Consider the following 21484-nt stretch of genomic DNA (forward strand, 5'->3'; position numbering starts at 1 on the left):
TTTATTTTGACAGATACATACTATTTGCACCTCAGTATTGTTGTACATTAACCCATACAGGGCCTTAAAAATGAGGATTACAAATAAAACGTTTTATAAGAATCTAAAATGACATTAAGATTTCTTTAACAGATTTAAGATTTTAAGACATTAAGATTTCTGTTTTAGGCACTCAGAGAGGTGTGTTGTATTCAATTGTTTTGATGGAGGGAAAGAAGATATATTTCTAGTTTCAGTGTAAGTTGTTGTTCATACATTCTTCTTTAAACACAATAACTATCAGCTGTTTAAAAAGTTACCTACATTTGGTTCTTGACCATTGAAAATTTACTGATGGAGCCGCATCAACATCTCCATATCTCTGGGATTGAACCATATAGGGCCTTTAAAATAAAGATACCAAAAGGACTTTACAAAATAGTGGATTACTCTGTGACATTTAATATTTTGGCTTTCATCAGAATCAGAAAGTGTACGTTGTAGTCTCCTGATGTCTGATTTGGCAGCTGAAAGGTCTACAGAAAATAAATTAGCTGGGGACCTTGAGTTGACATGGAATGACCCAATAGTTGGACTAGGGGAGGACTAGGTTCACCAAAAAAACACATTCTGCATAATTTACTCTTCAAATCTGTAGGACTTTCTTCTGTGAAACACATGAAGATCATTCATCCACTCCTTCAGTCAACATTCACTTTTTAATGAAGTCAACCTATCAGTAATTATCAATCAAACTCTCCCTCAAGTTATTTAGTGGAGCTATTAAAATATTAGTACAGAAAACCCTTGGAAGAAATCAAAACTTCAAACCAATTACTGCATTTTCATGATGAATTGCACAACTGAACATAACAATAACAACAATCATAAATATTGAGGTCTTTTTGGTGTCCATGACATGAGGGATACTGAACCCATCAGCAAAGTTGAATCCATCAGATTAAAAGAAACACAAGGCCTGCAACGGTTTTACACATTAGATACAGAGGGGAAATAGACAGGAAAACAGGTGATGATTTTATTAAATACTGTAAATGTTCAGTACAGTATCAAAATAATCAAATAACACTATTGTGTGTTGTTAATTTAGTGCAAACATCAGGCTTTTGGAAAGAGATTTTATAATGTTTTTGACTTTTTTCCATTTCCCCAGAGATACAATTTCCAATAAACCATTAAACAGAAATGAAAGTTTTTTTGTATTTATCCAGTTTTTGACGCTCTTGAAGCATCTCTGTGAGCTCCAGAACGTGCTTCAGTTTTCTTTCTTTCGACTCATGAAATTCCTCTGCTTGTTTTCTGGCTTCATCTTGATGTTTCTTCATCATGTCTTTTATTTCATTTTCATGTTCCTGTTTCTGTCTTCTTGTCATCTCTTCTATTTTTTGATTGTATTCAGCTTCTAAACAAAAACAATAGAACAGTATCACTGATTGTCTTTGATTATTTTTAATCACTGGGTGAGAATTACTAGCCTGGTTCTACCATACTCTCGCACATTTCATTTGTTCAGAGAGTTGCTCCATTGACAAGCGTTAACTTCCTTGAAGGCGGGTACTCTGTTGAAGTTTAAAACTATTGGATCTGCCATAACCAATCGCTAACGTTTGGTCGTGATGTGCCTCCACGACACATGCGTGAGAATATGACCTAGCGCCGGGTTCAGGAATCCATGAAATGCACACTCTAACCCCATTTTGAGAACTACGCCGAGACCTAAAGCACGATCAATGTAGAATTCAACAGCTTAGATACGCGCGTCTTCCTCTGATTGTAAACAAATCGCTTCTGGGTCATGTGTCCGAACACCGGATCTGCGTCATATTCTCGCGCATTCGTCGTGGAGGCACACACGGAAGACAATAACAAGTTGGATAAAGGTGTTATTTTGATTTTTTTTTGCGCACAAAAACTATTGTCGTCGCATCGTAAAATTATTGTAGAGCCACTGTGGTGAGATGGACTTTGTAACGACGTTTTAAGTGTCTTTTATGGGTCTTGTGAGTGTAAATGTACTGAATGCCAATGGAGGCCTGTCTGAAGCCTTTCTCAGCATCAGCTTTACACTAAAATATCTTCATTTGTGTTCCGAAGATGAACGGAGGTCTTACGGGTGTCGAACGACATGAGGGTGAGTAATTAATGACAGAATTTTCATTTTTGGGTGAACTAACCCTTTAAGTCTACAGTCATGTGATTAAGGTTGAGTCGACGTCAACTAGTCGCTGATGGCGTCATTAATGAACAAAAAAGCCTGAAACTAAGCCTGAAACACTTTGACAGAAATGGAGCCATTCATCCACTTGAATGACTAGACAAATCTCCTCCTCCAGACCCATGTGGTCCTCTCTTCCAACCAGCTGGAGATGGATCTCCGTCTGCAATCCCAGACGATAAGGGGTCAGAAGAGCAGGTTTGATCCACTCACTTGCAGCTTCCTGGATCCGAAATCGGAGATTGCACTGCCACAGAATGATCACCCTGGCGGAGCCGCGACATCTGCTCACAGGCTTTATTCTTGATATACACTCACCTAAAGGATTATTAGGAACATCTGTTCAATTTCTCATTAATGCAATTATCTAATCAACCAATCACATGGCAGTTGCTTCAATGCGTTTAGGGGTGTGGTCCTGGTCAAGACAATCTCCTGAACTCCACACTGAATGTCGGAATGGGAAAGAAAGGGGATTTAAGCAATTTTGAGCGTGGCATGGTTGTTGGTGCCAGACGGGCCGGTCTGAGTATTTCACAATCTGCTCAGTTACTGGGATTTTCACGCACAACCATTTCTAGGGTTTACAAAGAATGGTGTGAAAAGGGAAAAACATCCAGTATGCGGCAGTCCTGTGGGAGAAAATGTCTTGTTGATGCTAGAGGTCAGAGGAGAATGGGCCGACTGATTCAAGCTGATAGAAGAGCAACTTTGACTGAAATAACCACTCGTTACAACCGAGGTATGCAGCAAAGCATTTGTGAAGCCACAACACACACAACCTTGAGGCGGACGGGCTACAACAGCAGAAGACCCCACCGGGTACCACTCATCTCCACTACAAATAGGAAAAAGAGGCGACAATTTGCACCAGCTCACCAAAATTGGACAGTTGAAGACTGGAAAAATGTTGCCTGGTTTGATGAGTCTCGATTTCTGTTGAGACATTCAGATGGTAGAGTCAGAATTTGGCGTAAACAGAATGAGAACATGGATCCATCATGCCTTGTTACCACTGTGCAGGCTGGTGGTGGTGGTGTAATGGTTTGGGGGATGTTTTCTTGGCACACTTTAGGCCCCTTAGTGCCAATTGGGCATGGTTTAAATGCCACGGCCTACCTGAGCATTGTTTCTGACCATGTCCATCCCTTTATGACCACCATGTCCCCATCCTCTGATGGCTACTTCCAGCAGGATAATGCACCGTCACAAAGCTCCAATCATTTCAAATTGGTTTCTTGAACATGACAATGAGTTCACTGAACTAAAATGGCCCCCACAGTCTCCAGATCTCAACCCAATAGAGCATCTTTGGGATGTGGTGGAACGGGAGCTTCGTGCCCTGGATGTGCATCCCACAAATCTCCATCAACTGCAAGATGCTATCCTATCAATATGGGCCAACATTTCTAAAGAATGCTTTCAGCACCTTGTTGAGTCAATGCCATGTAGAATTAAGGCACACACACACACATTGTTTTTGTGAAATGTGAGGACATTCCATAGGCGTAATGGTTTTTATACCGTACAAACCGTATTTTCTATCCCCTTACACTGCCCCTGCCCCTAAACCTAGCCCTCACAGGAGACTGCACAGTTTACTTTCTGTGAAATAAACCTTGTTCTGTGTGATTTATAAGCATTTTGAAAAGTGAGGACATGGGGAACGTCCTCATATTTCACCCTCTTTTTGTAATACCTATGACATACCCATGTCATTATACACATTTGTGTCCTGATATTTCACAAAAACATGCCCACACACACACACACACACACACACACACACACACACAAAGAAAATACACTCACCTCCTGACTGAACCTTCTCTTGTAGCTCTTTGATTTTATTTTCCATTTCACTCAGTTCTTCTATATATTTTTTCTCCACTTCATGTCTAGCTCGGTTCTCTTGGGCTTTCACATACATCGAAAGTGTATAGGGTTCAATCTTCATGTTCTCTATATAATCTAGTAGTTTCAGGATCTGTCTTGAGTTTTCAGATTCCTTTAATCCCATCACTCTGTATCGACCCCCATATTGATCGATTAAGCTCTGAAATTCTGGACTGCATTTGACAAAATCTGTCACACTTTCAACTGTTGCCTTCTCTTTTGTGAAGAGTATCATGAAGTGCTTTCTGGAGTCAAATATCTTGTGGATCTTGTCTATTTCTGCTTTCTCATCATTATTAAGTGGAGCATCAGGAATAATGTGGAGAAAAACATGAACTCCCGGATCACAGAGAGACATACAGCGGAGAGTCTGATGCATCCCCTCCTCCTCTGAAAGATGACTGAGAGCTGGAAGCTCCACCAGACTGATCAGACGTCCATGAATCTTCTCTTTCTTCACACACACTTCACTGCTCTCTCTCTGATGTGAAGGTTTTATCTTCTTCCCTCGTAACATTTTGGACACAGAGACTGTAAGTTTTGTATCACTTCCACACAGCACTAGATTCAGCTTCTGTTTCCCAGAGACGTTTGCTGACACTAAAGAATATATTACAGGACATTAGACATAGCTTAAGTTTTTGGTAAACAATCACTTTCAAACAACATATACATGTGTGTGTGTGTGTGTGTGTGTGTGTTTGTGTGTGTGTGTGGGGGGGGGGGGTTTGATATGGTTTAATCAACTTACTGTCGAGATGATTCCTGCGTAGACTTTGCCTTATGTTGATTGAAAAAAAAGTAGTGTGTTGCAATGAATTATATTGACATCATCAAGATTAGACAATGTTAAACATCTTAGGTTTTTCAAAATCACTCAACGTCAACTTCAATTATATACACATATATATTCTGTATATCCTGTACATAAAAGTATAAATAGATTTTTTTTCTATACGTCCAATAGTTTCAAGGATTTTAAAGGGGTGATGAATTGAGAAATCAACTTTCCCTTGAGCCTTTGGTATATAAAAGTTCATTGTGATATAAGAATATCCTGTAAGTTTCGGACCTGAAAACTTCCTTTAGTCAAAGACTTAATTAGTTAAATATATATATATATCCTTATACATCAATCCAGGTAACCACATCAAGTACACAACAGCGAAAGACCTAATGATTGAAATACCACCGATCTTCACAGTTAGAATATTTCATTTGTTTTATAACATTTGTTAACAAAAAAAATCACGTATTAATCCAAATATCTCATTATAGAAAAAAGGACAAATCTAATTCCTCATTCATGCAGTTAGGAGCAAGTGATTTCAATTTATAAATCCAAAATGCTTCTTGTTTCAATAATTCTTTATTTATATTAAAATTAGTGCTGTCAATAGATCAAAAAATTAATTAATTAAAAATTAATCGCACTTGTTTTTTTTTTTTTTCAAAAAAACATTGGAGTTTTATACTCAACTTTAAGACAGTATATATTTTAAATATTTGTTGTATTGAGCCTGGCATCTTTTTATGAATGAAGGTCAGTATTGTTGCATCCACCAGCTGCGAGTACCCTTGTACGCCAGCAGAGGACACTCTTGCCACTCAGTTTCCCACAGTACTCTTGCCTGTCATTTGAGTTGTGCTGATATTCATGTGCATTTTAACTCATAAATACATTTTGATATGACTTGAAAACATCACTGCTGAAGCTAAACCTTGACCCCATTGGCCTGCCCCAACGTCCTACCATTGGTTGAACCAGAAGTTGACACGTCAGACCGCTATGCTTGATCTATGTTTCGAACACGCCATAAAGCCAATGCCATCACCCTCACCAACAATCGGTTTAGCTAAATAACCGAACTCACTAGTGCACACTATTGGGAATGTTGCAAATTTGGCACATTTCTCAGAAGGAAACCCTTTAGAGTCTAGAAATTCATTGCAGTTAAACACAAATCTGAAATGCTGAAAATATTTTTAGATGAGGCGTTCTTTTTGTGCAAACCACAGAAAATGTGAGGTATGAACTGAAACATCCAGTTTGTTCTGTGAACATGTGCTGTAAGGGCAGAACTTTTCCACAACTTTTGCCTAGTGCAAATGTAACAATGAGCAATATGCAAATAAAATGATTTAATTAGTTAAATATTTAAGTACTAGTAATGTATTTTGTTGAATCCTCTGTTGACCTGTTATGATTAAATGTACAATTCAATGAACTGAATTTGAGTTCTACTTAAAAACAGTACAGGCCTAGATAAAAGTTTACAGGGAATGTGTTTCAAGTTTTAAAAAAATGATAATAATCATGAAGTTTTATAATTATGACTTTAACCGTTTCAATAATTTGCCGCACTTTGAATATCAGGTAGGCTATTGTTTCATTCAATTCAATGCACTTTCCACAATTTTGCCTGTCCTGTCTTGTGCTGCACATGAGTGTTTTGTGTTTTGGGACAAGTGCTCGTGTCATTGTCTGATCCCTCCCTCTTGTTATCTGATTATTGTTTGATTTCCTCCACCTGTTCCCTCCTGATTATTTTCCCTCGTGTTTGCAGTCTGTGTCGGTACGTTGTCCCCGGTTTTCTCCAGTATGTTTCATGTTCTGTTTGGTTTTGTATTTACTGGTTATGTCTTTCCCCCTCGTGGGTATTGTTTTGTGTTTATGTTTATTTTGGTAATAAAGCTCATTATCTCCTGCATTTGAGTCCTCACCTCAGTTTTTCCTTGATTTTCCCTGACATAACATATCGACCACATGAGGACTCAGCGGGGAAGATGTGCGCAACAGTCTCCTGTCCGCTATTGGAGTGGATGCTCCAATTTAAGGAGTTAGTCTCCCTCCGTCAGCAGGGGACGGAGGTGAGGGAGTTTGGCTGGAGGTTCAACAGCGCAGCTGAGGGCTTGAACCATAGATCGTAAAAAAATATGGACGACGCGACTTCACTGACTTCCGCTGACCAGAGTTGAGGCTTTCGTAGGCCCACCTTCGCGATTATCAAAAGCCCGCCCACACTCTCACAGATGCAGAACAATTCATTATGTTGGTGTGAAATAAGCAGTTATAGAAATGTAGAAATTAAAGCTAAAGATCCAACCTCCTCCCGAAAATTCCGAAAAAAGTCTGTTAGTGCCTCAGTGACAACTTCACTCAGAGAAGCCGTCAATCTCAGCTGTCAATCATGACGTCACACCCCCCGTTTTTATAGCATCAAATAGCTAGCTAAAACTAAGCTTATTTAAAAAACAAACACTTGAAATGAAATCATCGTAATAAAAACTGCCTAAAATGACAGAAACCATCTTTAGGAAACAATTATTTGAAGTGTAATCTAATTGTTTAGTGTGTCTCGCGTCCATTCGAATACATGGAGAGGCGGGGTTTATGAGCTATACTGGGACCGGCCACCGGGGGGCGATCGAGGCGCGGAGGCTTCAGTTTCTGACAGGAGTGCTACAGGCTTGGGTTGATCCTTAGCAAGGACGCTTGTAAAGACTTATTCAATTATGCGCTTGACGAGTCGATTGGACTGGCTGATCCGAAGTGTATTCGATGGGGTCAGTTTTGAGGCTATGGTGGAGGGTCTCGTTCGCCATCAGGAGAGAGCTGCCAGGGAGGTGGTCCCGAATCCGGAGGTCCCGATTCCTGTGATCCTGAGTTCGGTGGTCTCGAAACGGAGGAGGAGAAGGAAGGCTCCCTCCATGGCAGATCCTGTTGCGGTGGTCCCTGTGTCGGCGCTTGTTGGTCAGTCGGGCCATCTGATCGTTCTGATTAGCTGTTCTACTAGCAAACCAGTGCACGAGAGAAAACCCCCCAGAAGTGAGCGTCTGTGGTGAGCGAGATTATGAGGTTCTTTGTTTATGGTAAATGGTAAATGGACTGCATTTATATAGCGCTTTTAACAGACCTACAGCCATCCAAAGCGCTTTACATTTTGCCTCACATTCACCCATTCACACACCGACGGCGGTGTCAGCCATGCAAGGCGCCATCCAGCTCGTCGGGAGCAGCTGGGGTTAGGTGTCTTGCTCATGGACACCTCGACACTTGGTCAGGTGGAACCGGGGATCGAACCACCAGCCTTCCGGTTTGTAGACAACCTACATGAACCACTGAGCCACTGCCGCCCCATATAGGGTATGCAGGGTAGCTCTTCCGGTTTCCCGCTTTGAATAATGAAAACAGATACTGCCACGTGCTACTTGGCTGTCGGATGAATTATGTCTTTTGAATTATGTCAATGATTCTGCGTTTCGGATGGCGTTGGGAAGATCGTTCCACCAGCTGGGAACGTTGAATGAAAATGTTCTGGAAAGAGATTTTTTGCCTCTCTGTGATGGTACTACAAGCCGTCGCTCCATAGCTGAGCGAAGGCTTCAAGTGGGGGTGTGGATTTGTAGAATCGAGTCAAAGTATGAAGGAGCTGAGCATGTGGTGGATCTGTAGGCAAGCGTCAGCGCCTTAAAGTTTTATCAATTTAAGCCCCATTTCCACCGAAATTACCCGGAACAATTTGTACTAAGAACTTTTTTTACAGGAACTTTCCCCCCCAGACCTGTTACTGTCTGCGTTTCCACTGCGGTCTAAAGTACCGTGAAGATTAGGCAAATTAGTCCGGTGACGTAGGACTTCCACGAATGAGCTGCTTTTGCTGGTTATGTATTGGTTTACTAAAGAGGTAATTAACAAAACTGCGGAAAAGAGACAGCTGTGAGGTGAAGAAGTTCCGGGGGTCCCGAAGCAGAGGAGGAGGAGGAGGTGAAAGGCCACCTCCGTGGCGGTTTCGGTGATCCCAAGCCTAGAGACCATCCCGGAAGTTGCTGCCGTTTCCGACACGCCGTCCAGGCATCTTGCTCTGCCCGCGCCGCCCAGGCCTCCCGAACTCCGCAGGCCACCCTGGTCTGTCCCTCCCGTTCCCTCCTGATTATTTTCCTTTTTATAAGTCCCCTCATGTTTGCAGTCTGTGTCGGTACGTTTTCTAAAGTCTCCCGTTCCACGTGATCCTGTTTTCTCCGGTATGTTTCATGTTCTGTTTGGTTTTGTATTTACTGGTTATGTTTTTCCCCCTCGTGGGTTTTGTGTTGTGTTTATGTTTATTTTGGTAAAAAAGATCATTATCTCCTGCATTTGAGTCCTCACAAAGTTTTTCCTTGATTTTTCCCTGACACCGTCATCGTGATAAACCCGCCAATAGCGCGCCAGGTGGATAAGCCAGTCTGTGATTGGTTCCCGCAAAAGTGTAACAGAAGCAGTAGAAATGAATGTACAGGTTTCCAGACTGAGTTGCAGGGCGAACTGAAATCGCCGGCAGATCAGGCTGGGTTTATCCAGTCTAAGAACTTGTAACAGCATGAAAGAACACAAAGTAACCCAGTTTTGCATGGTGGCGTAACTGGTAACGCAAGTGCACTTGTGTGGCAGCGACCCGGGTTCAATTCCAGTCCGTACTGGTTCCTACAATCAATATACAGTACATATATCTATTCTCATTCTCTCACTGATGTTCACCGGATAAGCAAATTAATGGTATACTGCGGGGTGTCTGTAAAATGTCAGCAAAGGGCAAATTCATAAGCTGTGCCGTTATTTATAAAGATTAATTTACTGTAGCCTATTTGAAGCACACTATAATGATGCCACTAGCGCACTTCAAGTTTACTTGCCATTTCAAGTTTATCAGTTTAATATTAATGTATGTTCAATCGAATTGCAATTGTAATGTACATTTGAAGTTTATGCAGAGTGAATACTTATGTATACTAGGAATAGTTTCACTTTAGCACAAAAACGTAAATTTAATACAACTTTAGTTTTACTAAAATGCATTTAGTACACAATTAGTTGTTCCAATTTAACAGACTTTAAGTATACCAATTTGTGTCACAAATACATTTAGTTATTCTAAAGTACATATGAATAAATTGTGCTTAAGTATACTATTTTTTACTTGGGAACCGTTCCCTGTTCCTCATTTTAACATTGCTTCATAGTTTCTTGTCATGTGGTTCCTTTGAATTCCAGGAGTTTGAGTTTAATAAATATATGATGGCACTTTTGTTTTAAATTAATGAAAGGATTTGCAGCGCAGGTTTCTTACTGAAACACTCCTGGTAATAATTAGTTATGACTGATTAATCAGCTAATGTGTAAATTACATTATATCAACAATTTATACTGCATCAGGTCTAATATCAGTTATCTCTGATAGTAAAACTCATGATCATAATCTTATAAGAGCAATTCTCAAAACATACAATGTTTTCCTTCACTTCGCTTTTTCTGGCCCTTGGGTTTTCCATCATCACTGTGGTAAGATCTCTTCTTCTTTTCTTCTTCTGCTCTGCTCTGCTCTTCATCCACTGACGTCACATCACATGTGAGATACTCTTACAGGTTCTCCTCGAGTATTTGATCAACTCTTTTAAAAATATCTGATTGCCATTCTGTGTTTTCTTTTTCAAGCTGCAGACGTACTCCTCCACACTCCTGTATTAACTGATGAATACTTGTATGCTTTGTACTCATGTGTGTCTCTTCATCAGTTGTGAGCACTACAGTGCGTTTAATGGCCTCTTTACTGAATTCCTCCAGCACATATTTCACTCTTCTCATGTCTTCCTCAGTGAAGTCATTATACTGCAGTATGATTATTAACACGTGAGGTCCTGCATAAATGTATAAATAGATTTTTTTTCTGTACGTCCAATAGTTTCAAGTAATTTAAAGGGGTGATGAATTGAGAAATCAACTTTCCTTTGAGCCTTTGGTATATAAAAGTTAATCGTGATATAAGAATATCCTGTACGTTTCAGAGCTGAAAACGTCCTTGTTAGTCAAAGAACAGCTTTTATTGACACCAGGTCCAGAAAACGAGAGATCTCAGAATAAGTCGACCACTGACGTCCTAGAATGCAGAAGCGCCGCCTCAAGCCCCGCCCACCGACTCGTGGAGCTAAACGGGTCGAGCTACCGAGCAATAAACATGCAGGTTCCAGCTCACGTGTGTAAGACATTGCGCGTTTGTTCGCTTCATTTCACTGCGGATTCATTTGTAAACAAGACACAGGTTGAGACTGGATTTGCAGACATATTGAGATTAAAACCCAATGCTGTGCTTCTGGATCCGACAGGAACGCTGCCACACACTAATGTGAGTAAAACATGTTTTTATATGTGTTAGTATTGCATTGTTACAGATCGTTTGATATCTATTGATTACATACCTTAGCACGCGGTCACAGGCTGGAGAAGCTGTTATTGGTTCATTCGGGATCAGACTCGGACTTGTAACGCCAGCTCGCAAAAGTCCTGGGGCTATGTGCTTTTCAGACGGGCTATAGTGAAATTCATTCCTTTCTTGCGCACGCACGCGCGTGTGGGCATGTTTTTGTGAAATATCAGGACACAAATGTGTATAATGACATGGGTATGACATAGGTATTACAAGGTGAGGGTGAAATATGAGGACGTTACCCATGTCCTCACTTTTCAAAAGGCTTATAAATCATACAGAATTCGTTTTTTTTTTTCACAGAAAGTAAACTGTGCAGTTTCCTGTGACAGGTAGGTTTAGGGGCAGTGTGTATGTGTGTGTGTGTGTGTGTGACGGGTAGGTTTAGGGGTAGGGGCAGTGTGTGTGTGTGTGTGTGTGATGGGTAGGTTTAGGGGTAGGGGCAGTGTAGGGTGATAGAAAATACGGTTTGTACGGTATAAAAACCATTACACCTATGTAATGTCCCCACATTTCACAAAACCCCCCCGTGTGTGTGTGTGTGTGTGTGTGTGTGTGTGTGTGTGTGTGTGTGTGTGTGTGTGTGTGTGTGAGAGTGTGTGTGTGTGTGTGTGTGTGTGTGTGTGTGTGTGTGTGTGTGTGTGTGTGTGTGTGTGTGTGTGTGTGTGTGTGTGTGTGTGTGTGTGTGTGTGTGTGTGTGTGTGTATAGTTCGTGGTTATATTCACTGATGATCCGGCAAAATAATACAGAAATAACATTCCAGTCAATGGCGGGTGGATGAGATGAATCATTGTGTTTGTTTGATAAAGATATTTTGCGAGTCCTGTGAGCGTTTCCCCAGACGCTTTCAAAACAATCCCCACATGTACTGAGAGGAGCTGAAGCTCATTAAAAATGCAAATCTTATCCAATCATAGCTGTGGGCGTTTACTTCCAAGTCTTCAGTGCAGCACGCCCATAGAAACTGAGCGTTTTTCAGAGAGCCTCAAAACCAAGGCAGAAAATAGCCTATGACTTATTCATTATGATGTTTCTGAATGTAAAAACCACGTGAACGTCATAAGTTGACCTCAGACAACAATATAAAAAAAATTTAAAAGCCAGTTCATGACCCCATAAAAGCAAGCGCGTGCATGGTTTGGCATGGTAGAATGCAAAGTGGGCTCCCTTAATAATTCCTAAAAAGCTGACATCTCAGTTCAGCGCAATCTCACAATTCTCTGTTATCAATGAAGGTGACTGCACAATGAATCTTTCATAATGTCTACACATTCTCCTTGTTATAATCTCCCGCTGTCAGCGTTTCAAAAAGCTCAGTACATTAACAATGGAGCGCTTAGAGTTTTATTTTGAACTTGGGCTTAAGTATAAATAAATACAGTCAGTGCTTAGTTCAATGAGTTCAGTAAAGTTGGCAATATATTCACAGATTTGAACTTCCCGGATCAATAACTCGTGAGCTAAACGTTGTTAAAACACAAATGATACCTCTTTAACATAGACAACGAGCTACAACCTAATTTTCCTCAAAATGAGCCTTCTAATATGAGAGAAAAGCACAGAGGGAAAGTTTGCAAAGTGCAAAGCCCGAAACGCGTTACTAAAAAATAGGCAATAATTAGGTCTCCAAATTCAGTTCACACATCAATGCTCTCTCATTAAGTTACTCACCGTTACACAAATACATATATATCCTGTGACCGCTATAATTCAACGGACAATTAAATGCACAGCCATTCGCAATTTGTTCTTTGCATTGAAAATACACTCACCTAAAGGATTATTAGGAACACCTGTTAAATTTCTCATTAATGCAATTATCTAATCCACCAATCACATGGCAGTTGCTTCAATGCGTTTAGGGGTGTGGTCCTGGTCAAGACAATCTCCTGAACTCCAAACTGAATGTCGGAATGGGAAAGAAAGGTGATTTAAGCAATTTTGAGCGTGGCATGGTTGTTGGTGCCAGACGGGCCGGTCTGAGTATTTCACAATCTGCTCAGTTACTGGGATTTTCACGCACAACCATTTCTAGGGTTTACAAAGAATGGTATGAAAAGGGAAAAACATCCAGTATGCGGCAGTCCTGTGGGAGAAAATGCCTTGTTGGTGCTAGAGGTCAGAGGAGAATGGGCCGACTGATTCAAGCTGATAGAAGAGCAACTTTGACTGAAATAACCACTCGTTACAACCGAGGTATGCAGCAAAGCATTTGTGAAGCCACAACACACACAACCTTGAGGCGGATGGGCTACAACAGCAGAAGACCCCACCGGGTACCACTCATCTCCACTACAAATAGGAAAAAGAGGCGACAATTTGCACCAGCTCACCAAAATTGGACAGTTGAAGACTGGAAAAATGTTGCCTGGTCTGATGAGTCTCGATTTCTGTTGAGACATTCAGATGGTAGAGTCAGAATTTGGCGTAAACAGAATGAGAATATGGATCCATCATGCCTTGTTACCACTGTGCAGGCTGGTGGTGGTGGTGTAATGGTGTGGGGGATGTTTTCTTGCCACACTTTAGGCCCCTAAGTGCCAATTGGGCATCGTTTAAATGCCACGGCCTACCTGAGCATTGTTTCTGACCATGTCCATCCCTTTATGACCACCATGTCCCCATCCTCTGATGGCTACTTCCAGCAGGATAATGCACCATCACAAAGCTCCAATCATTTCAAATTGTTTTCTTGAACATGACAATGAGTTCACTGAACTAAAATGGCCCCCACAGTCACCAGATCTCAACCCAATAGAGCATCTTTGGGATGTGGTGGAACGGGAGCTTCGTGCCCTGGATGTGCATCCCACAAATCTCCATCAACTGCAAGATGCTTTCCTATCAATATGGGCCAACATTTCTAAAGAATGCTTTCAGCACCTTGTTGAATCAATGCCACGTAGAATTAAGGCAGTTCTGAAGGCGAAAGAGGGTCAAACACAGTATTAGTATGTGTTCCTAATAATCCTTTAGGTGAGTGTATATATGAACACGCTGTTGCATACCTTTGATCACTTTTGAGGCTTATTTTGTGGAGTTTTATGAGCCGTTTGGTCGGTTAAATGGCCGTGAAGAGTGGTTACACTCACAGTGTGGATGAATCACGTTTGTGTGAAGACTCAAGATGTATTTAAGATAACCTATGCAACGCAGAAACTCATACAAAGCGGAAAAAACACTTGTTTTTGATCCATTAATGCATCTCTCACTTGTATCACTGTGTGTGATCTCACTGTTTGAAGCGGCAGTCAGAGGAAAATGCCTATCAACGCCTGCTGTCATGAATAAATAAGCGAGTGCTTTCGTGAATTAAGAAACGTGTCTTTACATAGGATAAAGACTCGCAGTCTCATGAATAATTATGAGACACAGATGAGTCATCGTCGTACTATAGTAGGAGAAAACTTCACAGCCTATGACGTTGACATGAAGACGAATTTAAACCAGGAAGTTGAAAATGGAGCAAAAAGGTTTCAAATTAACTAGTTTTCTCCCACATTCAAAACTAACAGATGGTAACATTGTCTTCCATGATGTTCAACACACATACTTCTGTTAAAATCTCAGAAAATTTGGTTTAGGGTTTCATGACCCTTTAATGACTTGTAGTAGGCTAACGCTTTTCGTGTTTTGCACTTTGCAGACAGTCCCTTCAGACTTGTCTCTCAGTCGCCTGCTCATACAGACCAATTATAAGGCTCGCTTTGAGGAAAATTAGGTTGCAGCTCGTTGTCTACGTTAAAGAGGTGTCATTTGTGTTTTAACAACGTTTAGCTCACCGGACTCATTGAACTAAGCACTGACTGTATTTATTTAAACTTAAGTCCAAGTACAAAATAAAACTCTAACCGCTCCATTGTTAACGTACTGAGCTGTTTGAAACGGCGAGGGAACGCAAACATTTTTGGGAAAAAAATGTCCTCCCATCCAACATTTTTTCCACCACCACGTCCATTTAGGAGCTCCGTATAGGCCCTACCGCCTGTGCCCATACCTGGCCATCAAATCTAGTCCCGCGATAGTCTCTACACTGAAGTACCTCTATTTATTATTAATTATAATTTAATTAACTTAATGTTAGGATGGTCTTTACCATGAGCGTCAGCCTTAGGCCCTTTTTAGGGGGGCTTCAGCCCTTAAACTTCTGTCCAGCCCCCCTAAAAAATGTGTGATTAACCTTTCAAACTGGCGGGAGGCTTTGGCTCCGTCCCGTCTTTTAGTCTGCGTTAATCAGCGTGTTCTTCAATCCGCTGTGGCAGCAGAGGTGTGTGCGTTCATCTGAGCCTCATTGGTCTGTCACCGCTCGTCAATGTCAAAATATTTGAGAAAACCAATCAAATCAGAGTAGGCGGGCTTTATGTTCACAGAAGCTGCTGAGGCTGAGCACGAATTTTAGCAGCGCGACTCGACGTCAAGTGCGAGATATGTAGCTAAACTAAACTGCTTCTGTAAGTCAGAAATGTTAAACAAATGACAAAAATATTCAGCCTAATTAATAAACTTTTGTCTAATTTCGCCATTTTGATTTAAAATAGGCCTATGTAATGTCATTTATAATATAATTAACAAACAAGAAATATTAACAAAGCCGTTTTCTTCAGATTAGGCATAAGATTATTAGTAATGAATGTGTGCATATTGTGAATTAATTTAATACATTTAGTTAGCTTTCCTGTTAGCCTTCGAAAATGATTCATAAAACATATAAATATCAGTTAAACATGTGTTTACTTTCTTCACTGACAAAAATGGAAAAACTTTATCAGTCATATCTGCCCACTGACATGGTTTTCAAGCTACTGTTATCTCAATGTTTGGTGTTCAGAACATCTTAAAATGCACATATGTAGATCATAGAAATCAAAATTTTCTCGAGGGGCCATGCCCCCGAAACGAAATAATAAACAGCCAATATCCTAATATGCATACTAATAAGCTACTAGTTAATAGTGAGAATTGGACCCTAAACTAAAGTCTTACCAATTTTTTTTTCATACGAAAATGACAAAAATATTCTAATTTTAGCAGCACGACTTGACGTCAAGTGCGAGATATGTAGCTAAACTAAACTTTTCATATTTGACAGCTGCTTCTTTAAGTCAGAAATATTAAACAAATGACAAAAAAATTGGTAAGACTTTAGTTTAGGGTGCAATTCTCACTAGGGGCTGAGCCCCCCTAAAATGGAAATCCTAGAATCGCTGGTCTTTACTTAGACTTTGTCACCTTTCAATGAAAATAAAATCACCCATATAGTATGCGATGTGAAGAAGATAACAATCAAACCTTTGATGATCATAATTGGATTATGCGAAAAGAACATATGAAGGTATAGCCTTTTATGAGTCTTAAAGGCACAGTATGTAAGTTTTCGCCGCTAGAGGTCGCTTATTCAAAACAAAGGCGCAGCTTGATAACCCCGTGAATGAGTGTGGAATCATGGGAGTTGTAGTCTTGACTACTTTCATCATTGAGCCGATGAAAAGGAATCCGACGGACTCGGGCAGAAATCATGTTCATGAATGAGTGAATGCGTTAAAGTTTTATTAACATTACAGTGATATGAAGTAGGGCGGGCTGAGAGCCACGGGTGAGAATGCTAATGAGAGAGACCTGTGCGAAAACATCAGTCGGATCAGGTGTGGGCGCTGTTTTACATTAAAACAATCATATTAAATACATACTTACTCTGTGCGTTCACTTGGTGGTAGCTATGAGACACTAAGGAAACACTTTCAAGAATAATGGTCCGTCGTTAATAGGTAACTATGCAGTTAGTAATGCAGGACTAATAAGTAGTACTACATTAACACTAATCACAACATTAACGTGTCTGAGATTGTCTTTTTTTACTCTCAATGTGGTCATAACTAATTACTCTAGTCACTCTGCAGGAACTACTAGTGATCTGGTAGCCTGACGTCGTCATACTCAATTCTAGTCAGAATATGAGTCTGATACTGCTCCGTTGGGCTGTGATTATGGGGCGTGTTTCAACCGAACCAGGAAAGACCTCAATTGGATAGACCTACAACCAATCAGAGCAACGGAGCGACGCATAACGTTATTCTGCGTTCTAGGCAGGTTTTTGAGCCCGTAAATCACAACTTCAAACCACGACTCACGACTTTGTAGTGTTCCAGGCAAAGTCACGCCAAACTGCCTAGCGCAAGGAATTGTGTGGTAGTTAGATGTAAACAAAGCATGGCGGACCGTACTGGGTGTATGCTCATTTACAATAATTTCTATCGCCAAAGGTGCTTACTCCTTGCTTATTTGAGGGAAACGGAGGAGAAAAACAGCGCAGACGGCAAGAAAAGCTGTTATACCTTTTATTTTACGTTATTTGTATATTTGTTTCATAAACACTGCATCCGTGGGAGGCTGCCATTGTTGCTTTGCGGGCTATGTGATGTCAAAACTCGTAACTGGGAGTACATCGATCTAGTACGAGTTCACGGGTGGGAAGTCACGGGTTTGGCTGCCGTTCCAGTGCACTTTCACGGGTAGAAGGTTGGAAAAACACGGGTTACGGGTTGCCTGGAACGCGGTATTAGTTGTCAAATGTCAACAGAACTCAACTGCACTGTGTTGCCATGTCCGCGGGTTGAAGCGACCCCAATTATGTGATATGCAAACCCAGGAATGCGATTTTTAGCTGCCAGCCCTGCCAAAATAACGCATATTTTACCCCCCAAATGCCTTTTTTCCCGGAGAACCCCCCCTGGAAAGCTATTGGCTTGTTTTTGGCTAGTTTTGAGGAACGTTAGCAATTGGGCGGGTTTTATTGTAAAAACTTGGCAACCCTGTCTGCACGCATGCTGGAATAGGTAGCCTAGCGTTAGAAGAAAAAGATGAGTGTAAACGATCTTTGCCGGTGTTGTAAAAAAAGAATTTAAGGATACACAGAGTACTTACCAACACGATCATCATTTCTGAGAGAAATAGTGAAGGTGAATGCATATACGAACAAGTTCTCCATTTAGGATTAGAACAAATTCAACCCAAGCGGCTTTTGATGACGTGGATGATTACGTTACTGTTGATCATCTGTCCATCATCGTCTAAAGCCCGCCCTGACAATTTCAGTGGTCCGAACAGTTTCTGTTCGGGCATAATTACTTCTCTACTGATCAAGTCCAGACCGAACTGCCCGAGTAAAAATGTTGTGGGCGGGGCTAAGTTCGGCTGGCATCCAGGCTAGTGATCTGGACCATTTAAAGTGAAAACAACACTTTAAAACAATGGTCTGGTTCCCGAATAGTGACTAGGTAACACTTACTGATTAGTGATGCATGTTATGACTTTATTCAGAGTAAAAAAGACGACTGATTAAGTCTCAGACACACAATAAGGTTCTTTATCATTTGTCAGTTAGTTAATAGCCATTAGTGATGCCAATCTCATTCAGTAATTATTGATTACCTAACAAGGAACTATACAGTCCTAAATTTGACTTACTGATTACTTACTGATTAGTTAGGCTTGTTTCTATATTAGTTAATAGTACTACTGCATTACTTCATGTATTACCTATTAATGACAGACCATTATTCTTTACCGAAACTTATTGCACTTTGTAGTAATCTAGATCAATATTACAATATAATATTGATAAAGCTGGATGACGAAATGACTGTTGCTAGCTGATGTACAATTCATTTTAAAATATATTGTATGATGGAGAAAGCTGGTCATTAACACATTGCTAAAACAGCAAAGTTGGTGGCCTAAGACTTTTGCACAGTAGGCCTACTGTAATTGAATCTGGACAAAACAAAGCGGAACACAAAATAAACACCTACAAAATACCAAACACACAACTAAACAAACTTTTCAATAACAAAAAAATAGTAACAAATCTCCTCCATATAAATTACTTTTGATTATTTACATCCAAGAAAATCTTATTCTTATCAGATTTGTTGCTTACCCATTATGGATTTCACTGCCACCGGCTTGTCTCGCTTTCTGACTCCTCACAGATTCTTCCTTCCGTAGCTTGCACTCGAAAGACAGGCAGCGGCTTTGGCACTATGGCAAGCCGTTTTAATATTTAATCCTTAAAACGTACTAGTATCTATTTTCATGCTACCAGTACTTATTCAATAGATACTAGTACCTATTTATTAGATACTAGTATTTATTCCAAATGTTACTAGAAAGATTTTTAATTGAACTCTACAGTGGCCATAGTCATAAGAAGAGTAGAAAAGCAGTTGTGACTAGTGAGATAAGAAATGTTACTAGTTACAATTTAAAAAGATACTATAGTGTATAATGAATAAGTACTAGTATCTAATGAATAAGTACTAGTATCTAATGAATAAGTACTAGTATCTAATGAATAAGTACTAGTATCTAATAAATAAGTTCTAGTATCTAATAAATTAGTACTAGTATCTAATGAATACATACTAGTCGCTATTGAATAAGTACTAATATCTAATGAATAAGTACTAGTATCTAATGAATAAGTACTAGTATCTAATGAATAAGTACTAGTATCTAATAAATAAGTACTAGTATCTAATGAATAAGTACTAGTCGCTATTGAATAAGTACTAGTATCTAATGAATAAGTACTAGTATCTAATGAATAAGTACTAGTATCTAATAAATAAGTACTAGTATCTAATGAATAAGTACTAGTCGCTATTGAATAAGTACTAGTATCTAATGAATAAGTACTAGTCGCTATTGAATAAGTACTAGTATCTAATTAATAAGTACTAGTCGCTATTGAATAAGTACTAGTATCTAATGAATAAGTACAAGTCGCTATTGAATAAGTACTAGTATCTAATAAATAAATACTAGTATCTAATAAATAAGTACTAGTATCTAATGAATAAGTACTAGTCGCTATAGAATAAGTACTAGTATCTAATGAATAAGTACTAGTATCTAATGAATAAGTACTAGTCGCTGTTGAATAAGTACTAGTATCTAATGAATAAGCACTAGTTGCTGTTGAATAAGTACTAGTATCTAATGAATAAGCACTAGTTGCATTTGAATAAGTACTAGTATCTAATGAATAAGTACTAGTCGCTGTTGAATAAGTACTAGTATCTAATGAATAAGTACTAGTCGCTATTGAATAAGTACTAGTATCTAATGAATAAGTACTAGTCGCTATTGAATAAGTACTAGTATCTACTGAATAAATACAAGTCGCTATTGAATAAGTACTAGTATCTAATAAATAAGTACTAGTATCTAATGAATAAGTACTAGTCGCTATAGAATAAGTACTAGTATCTAATGAATAAGTTCTAGTATCTAATAAATAAGTACTAGTATCTAATGAATAAGTACTAGTCGCTATAGAATAAGTACTAGTATCTAATGAATAAGCACTAGTATCTAATGAATAAGTACTAGTATCTAATGAATAAGCACTAGTCGGTATTGAATAAGTACTAGTATCTAATGAATAAGTACTAGTATCTAATGAATAAGTACTAGTCGCTGTTGAATAAGTACTAGTAACTAATGAATAAGTACTAGTCGCTATTGAATAAGTACTAGCATCTAATGAATAAGTACTAGTCGCTATTGAATAAGTACTAGCATCTAATGAATAAGTACTAGTCGCTATTGAATAAGTACTAGCATCTAATGAACAAGTATTAGAATAAGTACTGGAATCCGTGTCCCCTCCATCCATTTGTAGGTTCCCCATCTACGAGCAGGGTTAATAGGTGAATGAAAAACGGGTTTTAATTTGGATAAATATTTCTGTTTCAGTTCTGTTCAATTTTCCTGAATGCCAGAGGAAGTTTGAGGTGGACTGCCACTGGACTAAGGATCTTAGAGACAGTTAAAAGGGCCAATAAATTTAGGAGCTTTAGGAGCTTTAGGAGCAAGCTTGTTACAAACGGTGCGGAGAGGAATGTTCTGAGTAGAAAGCCACACTTCATATTCGGGAGGCTTTGACCGGTGGCAATCAGCCTGGGCCTTAGTGCGCTCCCGCACCCGGAGAAGAGCAGGTCTAGTTTTCCTCCAGGTGGGTGGAGGGTACCACGACTTCGGATTCCAGGTTCTGAAAAATGGGTGGCTGGTAACCTAAACTACCTTCAAATGGGAATTCTGAGACACCAAATATTGCAACACCTGTTCCAA

General features: G+C 39.7%; 1 protein-coding gene across 1 annotated transcript; it reads right to left on the bottom strand.

The window, feature by feature from the left end:
* Nucleotides 1-1005: 1005 nt before the first annotated feature.
* Nucleotides 1006-19346, bottom strand: LOC307136444 (uncharacterized protein). Its single transcript, XM_079833467.1, has 4 exons — nt 19290-19346; nt 4863-4891; nt 4028-4711; nt 1006-1402 (listed from the first exon to the last, which is right to left on the bottom strand). Coding segments are annotated over exons 2-4 (912 nt in total). The 5' UTR covers nt 4864-4891; nt 19290-19346; the 3' UTR covers nt 1006-1175.
* Nucleotides 19347-21484: the final 2138 nt, after the last annotated feature.

The sequence above is a fragment of the Gobio gobio genome, assembly GCF_949357685.1.
Source record: "Gobio gobio genome assembly, chromosome: 13".
Classification (NCBI taxonomy): Eukaryota; Metazoa; Chordata; class Actinopteri; order Cypriniformes; family Gobionidae; genus Gobio; species Gobio gobio.